The sequence below is a fragment of the Alligator sinensis genome, unplaced genomic scaffold, assembly GCF_000455745.1.
Source record: "Alligator sinensis unplaced genomic scaffold, ASM45574v1 scaffold1170_1, whole genome shotgun sequence".
Taxonomy (NCBI): domain Eukaryota; kingdom Metazoa; phylum Chordata; order Crocodylia; family Alligatoridae; genus Alligator; species Alligator sinensis.
In genome coordinates, this window is record NW_005842859.1 from 494,591 (window position 1) to 502,854 (window position 8,264).

At 66.5% G+C, this 8,264-nt stretch overlaps 2 protein-coding genes across 3 annotated transcripts in view; both read right to left on the minus strand.

The window, feature by feature from the left end:
* Positions 1-2,895, minus strand: part of DOK3 (docking protein 3) — a 4,547-nt gene extending 1,652 nt beyond the window's left edge. Inside the window, exons 1-5 of the mRNA XM_025191792.1 lie at positions 2,764-2,895; positions 1,215-1,505; positions 895-988; positions 592-764; positions 6-471 (exon numbers count right to left, since the gene is read on the minus strand). Coding sequence (XP_025047577.1) covers positions 6-471; positions 592-764; positions 895-988; positions 1,215-1,505; positions 2,764-2,820 — 1,081 coding nt within the window. The 5' untranslated portion in view covers positions 2,821-2,895. The remainder of the gene's footprint in view (positions 1-5; positions 472-591; positions 765-894; positions 989-1,214; positions 1,506-2,763) is intronic.
* Positions 2,833-8,252, minus strand: DDX41 (DEAD-box helicase 41). 2 transcript variants are annotated; one of them, XM_025191781.1, is made up of 13 exons: positions 8,195-8,252; positions 7,589-7,725; positions 7,276-7,348; positions 6,978-7,131; positions 6,669-6,805; positions 6,278-6,440; positions 5,758-5,889; positions 5,528-5,599; positions 5,153-5,249; positions 4,720-4,873; positions 4,465-4,536; positions 3,984-4,094; positions 2,833-3,739 (listed from the first exon to the last, which is right to left on the minus strand). In XM_025191781.1, the coding sequence occupies exons 1-13, from the start codon at positions 8,248-8,250 to the stop codon at positions 3,313-3,315; spliced, it is 1,785 nt and encodes a 594-aa protein (XP_025047566.1). In that variant the 5' UTR covers positions 8,251-8,252; the 3' UTR covers positions 2,833-3,312. The 2 variants fall into 2 exon arrangements, with proteins under 2 accessions (XP_025047566.1, XP_006035662.1); XM_006035600.3 differs by having other exon boundaries at positions 3,467-3,739; positions 4,724-4,873.
* Between the last annotated feature and the right edge of the window lie 12 nt (positions 8,253-8,264).

Genomic DNA, 8,264 nt, shown 5'->3' on the forward strand with positions numbered 1-8,264 from the left:
CCAGCTCGGGGCCGCCTGGTCCAGGCCCCGCCCCGGGCAGTCTGGCTCCAGGCCGCACAGGTTCTCGTACAGGTGCTCGGAGGGCTGCTGGCCCCAGGCCCCCGGCTCCGGCTCCGGCTCCCGCTGGACCCCAGCAGGCAGGGGCTGCAGGCCCCGGACAATGGAGGCGTAGATGACGGGGAAGGTGTGGTCCACCCTGTCTGGAGCCCCTGGCTCCCGTGAGCAGGGCTGGGGCGGAGGGTGCTCGGGCCGGAGCCAGGCGGGCGGCGCGGCCCCTCCATCCTCGAGGGCCCAGGACGCTGATGGTGCCCCCTCGGGGCCGCTGGCGGGGTGCTGCCAGGGCTCCTGGTTCCTCTGGCGGGCGATGGCAGCGGATATGAGACCACAGATCTCGGCAGCGTGGCCCGTGCTGAAGGTGAAGACGCCCTCACCAGAGTCGCAGCGGCGGCCGGCCTCGAAGGACAGCATGGCCTGCGGGCAGCTGGGGGTAAGGGGCAGGGAAGGCCAGGGCCCCAGGACCTCCCTCCCCCCGCGACACTGCAGGGAAGGAGTGGGGCACGGGGTGCCAGGCTTGTGGAGCCACGCAGGTACCTGGTCCTGGCCGAACTTGCGCAGGAAGGGGTAGGGCCAGGCAAGCAACAGCTGCCGCGTCTGCAGCTCCTTCAGCACCAGGCGCTCGGGCAGCACGGCCAGCAGGTAGCGCCCGCTCAGGCCGCAGCGGGTGGAGGCCTCGGTCCGGAGCAGCAGTACTGGGAACTCGTTCGCTGGCGGAGGAACGGAGCCCACGTTGACACTGCAGCCCTGGCTCCTGCGAGGGCGTGACAGCCCACCCCCCACCGGCTGTAAGGCGTGTCCACCCACGCGCCAGGGCAGGCACCAGCCCCCCGCACCTACGTGCGTGCCAGGACGAGTAGATCGTGTTCTCCTCCATGCAGAGGCCAGAGCTGGGCGAGGCCCTGTTGCTGCCTGGAGCCATCTCCTTTGTGCCCTGAAAAGCAGAGAGGTGAGCCGCGTCCACCGCCTGGGGAGCAGAGCTGCAGGGAGCTGGAGTGGGGAACACGTGGAGCTTGGGCAGGTCCACGGACTCGACCACGGGACCTCCAGGGGCTGGGGAGGGGGCAGATCGGCTGCAGCACCGCCTGAGCCTCCCACAACTCCATGGTGCTGGATGCAGCCGCCCACCTGTGCCACCCCCTGGCCAGGGTCCACCATACCTGGAAGGCCAGTTGGCAGAGCTGCGCCACCCACTCGTCAGGCTGCTCGGCCGCCAGCACGTGGCTCTTGTCCAGGGTGCGGAGGCAGAAGGCGGCCGTGCCACGGGGGCAGCCCTCGCTGCCGGCAGGCCCCACGGACACACAGTCGGCCAGCCGGAGCACCCGGCGTTCGCCCCGGCGCAGCGATGTCTTCTCGGGCCCCGAACCGTCCCGCACCGCAAACTGCTCCATGCGGGCCACGCCTGACGGGCCAGCCGCGAACAGCTGCGCCCGCACCTTCTTCCAGGACCTCTGGGGGTGGGTAGATGAGCAGGGCTCAGCACCCTTGGGCCAGGGATGGAGCTGGTAGGATGCTGCTTGGAGCTACCGACAGGCAGGGAAAGGGGACCCTCGTGCAGGCAACCTGCCCCTGCAGCACCCGCTCAAGCTGGAGCCTGCGCCTGCCCTGAGGGCCACAGGCTCAGCCCGCCGGTGTCTCACGCCCTTCCTCTGGGCCCAGCAGCTCCTAGAACAGAGCCCAGGCATCCGGGCCGGGAGGCTGTGGCCAGCCTCGTGCTGCCCCTTGGGGCCCGGCAGGTGGGATGGACCAGCTGTTCCAGCCTAGGCCCTATGCAAATCAGGCCATTTAGGGCTGTTTGCGCCCACGACCAACAGCAGCCCTGCACCTGACACATGGGCCCGCTCCCGCCAGCACCACCCACCCCTTCCTCCCGGGGGAAGCTCTGCAGCAGCCAGCGGGTCACGAGGTGAGGGCACGGGGCAGCTGCAGCCTCCTCTTGCAGTCCCCACGTGTTGGCTGAGGAGACAGGGCAGACAGGCCCAGAAGCACCGCCAGCCATGGCTGCACTGCCCACCCCATGTGGGGGCTGCACCTGCCTGCTCTGCTCTGCCTGTGCTGGGAGATGGGGGCTGCCCAGATGGGCACTGTGCTCCCAGCCTGGCACTGGTCCAGCTGGGCTGCAACCCAGCCTAGGCCGGACCCGTTTCCAACTTGAGGGATAGGGTTGCAGCTTGCAGGAAGCCTCTCTCCCGTGCCCTGCAAGGGCACCCGGGCTGGGCTGGGCAGGTTGCTGGGGGACCTGGCACCTCTAGGACAGGAGGCAATCGAGGCTTTGCCTTGAAAGCCCGCCTGCAGCTGCTGCCTGTGAAGGTCAGAGCCTGACCACGGCTGTAGGGACCGTGGTGCTTGTGGGGTAGTTGGCTGCAAACCCAAGCCACATGAGGGGACTGGGCCCCAGTCACCATCCCCATTCCACTTGGGCTGCTGGCAAGCACTGGTCCCTACCCATCCTGGGACAACGGCAGAGCAGCAGGGCTCAGCCCCAGGGAAGGCGAGGGGCTTCCGCATCTGCCCCCCACTCACACGCACCACGTTGCACTCTGTAAAAGCTTTTATTGCCCTTTGCGCCTGCCGCAGGCAGCACCCACAGCAGTCAGGAGCACCAGGACTGCTGGTTGCGGCTGCCTCCCCTGGCACCCAGGTGTGGTGCTGAGACCACACGCCCCTTCCCCTGGCCAGCAAGGCCTGGAGCCCAGCCCTGCCCATTACCTTTCCAAATTTGAAGTGCTGGACATAAAGGATCCCATCCTTCACGGGCCCCTCCATGGCCTGAGCTGCCTGGGTTGTGGAGCCGTTGGCCACAGGAGCTGGGGCTGCTGTCGCAGGAGTGCGGGGGCAGACTTCCCCTCTGCATCCACTTCCCCTTTCTGGCGTGTGAGCCGTGGAGCTGGCCCTGCCCCCGCCAGAGCAGAGCAGTGGGGCAGAACGGGCAGGCGGGGCTGCGAGTCTGCCCTAGGCAGGCTCTCACAGCCCCTGCTTGAGGCAAAGGGGGTGGTGCTGAGGACTAGGACTGCCCCTTCCTGCCCAGCCCAGCAGCCCCAGGAAGATGCTGAGCATCCCCTAGACTGGGGAACAGTCCTGGCAGGGCCAAGGGCATCCTGGCAGAATCTCTGTGCCAGGCCCTGCCAGGTGGAGCCAAGGGGCTTGGCCGGGCCGGGCCGGCCTGGGCTAGCAGACTGTCCCTACTGCCCTCCAGCTCCCCCCACCCAAATCCCCCTGGGCCGGTGCTGTGCATCTGGCCCGGAGGCTCCCACTTGCTCAATCCCAGCGTGTCAACAGTAGGGCTGATGTAAGAGGCTGTTGCTGCATGGCACAGCACTTCCTCCCAGCACCAGAACTGCAGCCCGGCTCTGGAGCAGCAGGGAATGGGCAGCATGCACCAGGGGCCTGGAGCAGGCCGTGGCGTGGCTGCCTGAGATGCAGGGACCAGCCGCCTGGCGCTAACATGGCCTTCCTGGTGCGACTGGCACTTGCCCAGGGAGCAGCCACCTTCCCCTTCCCCCACCCTTCACAGCATCTGGGCAGGGGCTGGTGCCCGGCGGGCAGCCCTAGAAGTCCATGGAGCTGTGGGCCAGGTAGTCTTTGCGGCCGATGTTGCTGACTTGCTTGGTCTGCATGGCTTCCAGCTTGGGGCAGTCTGTGATGCGATGGCCCAGTCCCCCGCAGAAGGCACAGCCCCTCTCCCCTGTGACAGGAAGAAGGATGAGTGAGCTCGGGCAGGGACAGGGCACTGCCTGGAATGGGGGAGCTCCCGCAGCTCTTGGGAGAGTAACAGCCCCAGAAGCGCAGCCACTGCCAGAGCGCGCGGCTCAAGCAACCAGCAGCTGCTCTCGCCCTCCCCTGCCTCAGTGCCCCCTTTCCTGGACAGGACCCAGCCCTTCCTAGGGCCAGAACGGCAGCAGAAGTGCCACCTCCCCCCAGCCTCTCACCTCCGATGTCCAGCATGGTCTCGTCCCCGCAGTGCAGCACCTGGAGCACAGGTGGTACCTTCTGCTTGGCCTCCAGCAGCAGCGCCTTCAGGTCCATGAGCACCGACTCGTCTGGGGGCAAAGGGGCAGCTCAGCACAGGCTCCAGGCACAGATGCCAGAAGGAGCCTGCAGCGCAGGGCACACTGAACACAAGGCTGTGGGGCAGAGCAGGGCCCCAGGTGGGAAGGATAGCACAGCGCCCCCCCATAGTGCAGCACCTCACGGTGTGGGGCACAGGGCAGCTTGACCACAGAAGAGGAGCACCCTCCCCATCCCGACCCCGGGCCAACACAGCCTCAGCCACTGGGCTCCTCATGGCTCCACCAGTACCCACCTGGCACTACCCCATCACTGGCTTGGCAATGCACACGGGGTCAGTGGAGGACACCCTGCCCAGCTCAGTGTGCCCCAGCCCAGCAGACCACCCCCCATGCTCCTCACCGCAGGCTTTGTTGATGAAGGTGGTGGCGATGCCCGTGTTCCCCGAGCGGCCCGTACGCCCAATGCGGTGCACTGTGGGAAGACGGGTGTGGTCAGGGCCAGGGGACCAAAGCAGGAGCCTGAACATGGACCCCCATCTCCCACCACCTGGGAACCAAGCCCAGCACCAAGTGTCCCTCCTCCACCCCATCACAGTGCCGGCACAGCAAGCTGCTCACACCCGGTGGGACCCACAGGAAGGCCCAGAACACCTACCCACCATAGTTCTCGATCTCCTCTGGCATGTCATAGTTGATGACGTGCTGGATAGCCGGGAAGTCCAGGCCCTTGGAGGCCACGTCCGTGGCAACCAGGACATCCTTCTTCCCGTCCCGGAAGGCCTCGATGGCTTTTGTCCGCTCTTCTTGGTCTGTGGGGCCGGCGCCAGCAGTTAGTGGGGACCATACCCTGTGAGTGCAACACCCCCACCCCCTGCACTGACGCTGGCTGTGGGGCCCGGTGCATGGGCCATGCCCAGACATGGGAATTGAGCCCAACTGTCTTTGCCCAGGGCTTGCCCATGTGGCGAGCCCAGCACGTGCCCTGCAAGGGCATGTGGGCAGCTCCCATTGCACGGGGAAGCACTCTGCAGGCTGCACGTGGCCCCACGGGTGCACACGGTGGACATCGCCCCACCACTTGCGCTGACCTTTCCCTCCATGTATGGCTACGGCCTCCACACCCTTGAGCAGCAGGTACTCATGGATCGCGTCGACGTCTGCCTTCTTCTCCGCAAAGATCAACACCTGCCGCAGGAGCTGGCGTCAGGGGCCACAGGCCCAGCCTCTGCTGGAGGGAGCCAGGGCCCCACCTGGCTGGCCAGGTGCCAGCGCTGCCCTCTCTCCCTCCCCAACCCCCACTGGGTCCTGGAGAGACGGTTCTTAGGTGCAGGCTCGTGGGCCCTCCTGCCCCAGCCCAGGGGCTGACAGCAGTGACAGTGCCAGAAGCCTCTCCCATGCTGCCCAAGCAGCTCCCATCACCCACAGGTTTCCCAAGCCCCGAGCAGCTGCAGTGTGGAACTCACGGGCGGTGGAGTTTTCTGCAGGCACTCAAGCAGGTACACCATCTTGGCCTCCTCCTTCACGTACTCTACCTCCTGCGCATGGGCATGTGGCAAAGGTCAGAGCAGAGCACCTGTGACCCGGCTGCTGTGCCCTGAGCCCTCAGCAGGGAAAGGTTAGGGACACTCAGACCCCAGGAGCCTGCCTGTGTGGGTGTCCCCTCCCCATGCAAACACCCCCTCCAGGCCCTCACCTGCACGACATCCAGGCTGGCTGCTCCCGCTCGCCCCACGTTGATGGTGATGGGCTTCACCAGGGCACTCTTGGCAAAATTCTGGATCTTCTTGGGCATGGTGGCGCTGAAGAGGAGGGTCTGCCGCTGGCCCTGCAAGCACGTCAGGCGGATGAACATGACCCAATGTTACTCCGCGAGTCCCATGCGCCTACTTTAGCAGCACTCATGCCAGTGGCTGTGCCCCGTGGGCCGGAAGCCAGGTGTGGCAAGTGGGAAGCCCGGCAACCATGGGGGCCACAAAGAACCACAGGCCCAGGACAGGGCAGAGCCCTAGGGCTGAGGCGCCTGAGCTGCTAGCCACTGTGGCAGCCAGCAGGAGTCTGCCCAGGCCACAGGAAATCCAGCCATAGCACCACCACCCCCTCGGACAGCCAGGAGGTGGCCTGAAACTGCGCAGCACTCAGAGCATGGGAGGGCATTCTGCTGGCAGCAGGCCCCGGGGGCAGGAGCCCATGCTCACTGGTTTCCCCGCTGGTACCTTGAAGTAGGAGAAGATGGTGCGGATATCTCCCTCAAAGCCCATGTCGATCATGCGGTCAGCCTCATCCAGCGCCAGGTAGCGGCAGATGTCCAGGCTCACCATCTTCTTCTGCAGCAGATCCATGAGGCGCCCGGGCGTGGCCACCATCATGTGCACGCCACTGCAGGCAGAAAACAAGCACAGGGCAGGAAGCAACTGTGCTGTGTGGCCTCCCATGTGCCCATCCCGCAAGCTCAGGCCAAGTGCCCTCCCCCAGGCTCAAGGCAACCGCCCAGCCAGGCCTGGGATAGCTGGCTGCTGCATGCGATCTTCTCCCTTGGTGCCAGGCCCGGGGAGCAGAGCAGAGCTCTGGTGGTGCTGCCTTGACCAGCCGGCGAACAGGACTTACTGCTTGATGGTCTCCATCTGTTCCTTGACGGACATGCCCCCAATGCAGAGAGCGCAGCGCAGTGGGGGCAGCCCATCCTCCTGCAGCAGGCGGCAGTAGTACTCCAGGATGCCATGGGTCTGCCGGGCCAGCTCCCGCTGCAGACAACAGTCTGTCACCCCAAAGACAAGGCTCCCAGCTGGCCGGCACCAACACCTGCCTCCCCGGCCCCACCCCAGGCCTGTTGCAGCTGGCCCACCCTGACAGCTCTCGTGCGCTGGTGCCCATATCCCTTCATCATGACCCGGCAGTGGGGGCACGCGTGCTCACCGAGGGGCAGATGATGAGCCCATAGGGCCCTTCCCTCTTGGAGAACGGCAACCTCTTCTCCTGCTCCAGGCAGAACATAATAACCGGGAGGGTGAACACCAGAGTCTTCCCGGAACCGGTGAACGCAATGCCAATCATGTCCCTGCCAGAGAGGCTGCCGGAAACGCAGGGGCAGGGTCAGCCCAGGGCCGAGCACGCCCTGCCAGCCAGCTAGCCGGGGCGCTGGCAGCGGCCGGCTGCCCCACCCACACCACTGGGCAGGGAACGAAGCAGCACCGCGGCTGGGCCGAGCACTCACATGGTGGGGATGCCCTGGATCTGGATGGGTGTCGGCTGCTGGATCCCCTTCTTCTTCAGGCCCCGCAGGATGGCTGTGCACGTGACAACAGGGAGGGGTCAGCACCACGGCACTGTGGCCCCTCCACCGGACCCCGTGCCACCTTGGGCCAGCAACACGCATCCACCCAGGCCCCCGGCCAGCAGACAGAGAACTGGGGGCACGAAGCCACGCTCTCCTCGCGACCTGCAACCTGGCTAGGGGAGCTCTGCATTGGTCTGCACCCCACTGCACACCTGTGCCCCGCCCCAGCAACGCCCCCTCCCCGCATCACCTGCAGGGAACTTCATCTCCTTGAAGCTCTTGATGGGCGGTGGGATGCCCTCACCCTCCACCAGGATGTGAAACTTCTTGCGCACGCGCTCGTGCCGCGCCTCCGACATGCCCAAGATGTGGCGCGGTGCCCGCCAGCTGACCGGGACACAGAGGGGTCAGCCCGGAGCAGAGCCACTCAGCGCTCCCCCTTGCCCCTGGGGGCACCGCGCTAAGTCAAAGCAGCGCCCCCAACTCCCCCAGAACAGACCCCAGCCCACAAGGGACCTTCCCCTCGTGCAAGCCAGTGACCGGGGAGCCCACGGCCAAGTCCAGGCCCTGCACCGTGCCTGCGACTCCCCGCTCCGCCCTTGGCTGGTTGCAGCTCCCGCCTGCCCTGCAACGCGGCGCCAGAGCAGCGGGGAAGGGGCAGCCTGTCGCCTTCCTCTGCTGCATGGCACACGGCTCCTCACCGGGGCGGGGCGGGAGCACCTCCCCACGCCCGCGCCCCGCTCGGTCCCGCCTGGCCTCCGGGTCTGCGTGGGCGTCACGCGGCGGGCCCGTGGCAGAGCTGGGGTGCAAGGAGGCTGCGGGAGTCCCCGCGGCAGCTCCTTCCCCAGGAACGCACCTGGTTTTAATGGGGTCGTCGTACGTGATGCCCTTTGCCATCTCCTTCACGGACATCAGCGCTGCAAGGA

Bases quoted from the DNA above. Each gene is read 5' to 3' on its own strand.
- DDX41 (XM_025191781.1), bottom strand. From the start codon at position 8,250: ATGTCCGTGAAGGAGATGGCAAAGGGCATCACGTACGACGACCCCATT. The intron at 7,132-7,275 runs GTGAGTGCTCGG...CGTTTCCGGCAG, and splicing joins ATCCAGGGCATCCCCACCAT to CCTCTCTGGCAGGGACATGA. The intron at 5,600-5,757 runs GTGAGGGCCTGG...GCCCATGCGCAG, and splicing joins CCAGCCTGGATGTCGTGCAG to GAGGTAGAGTACGTGAAGGA.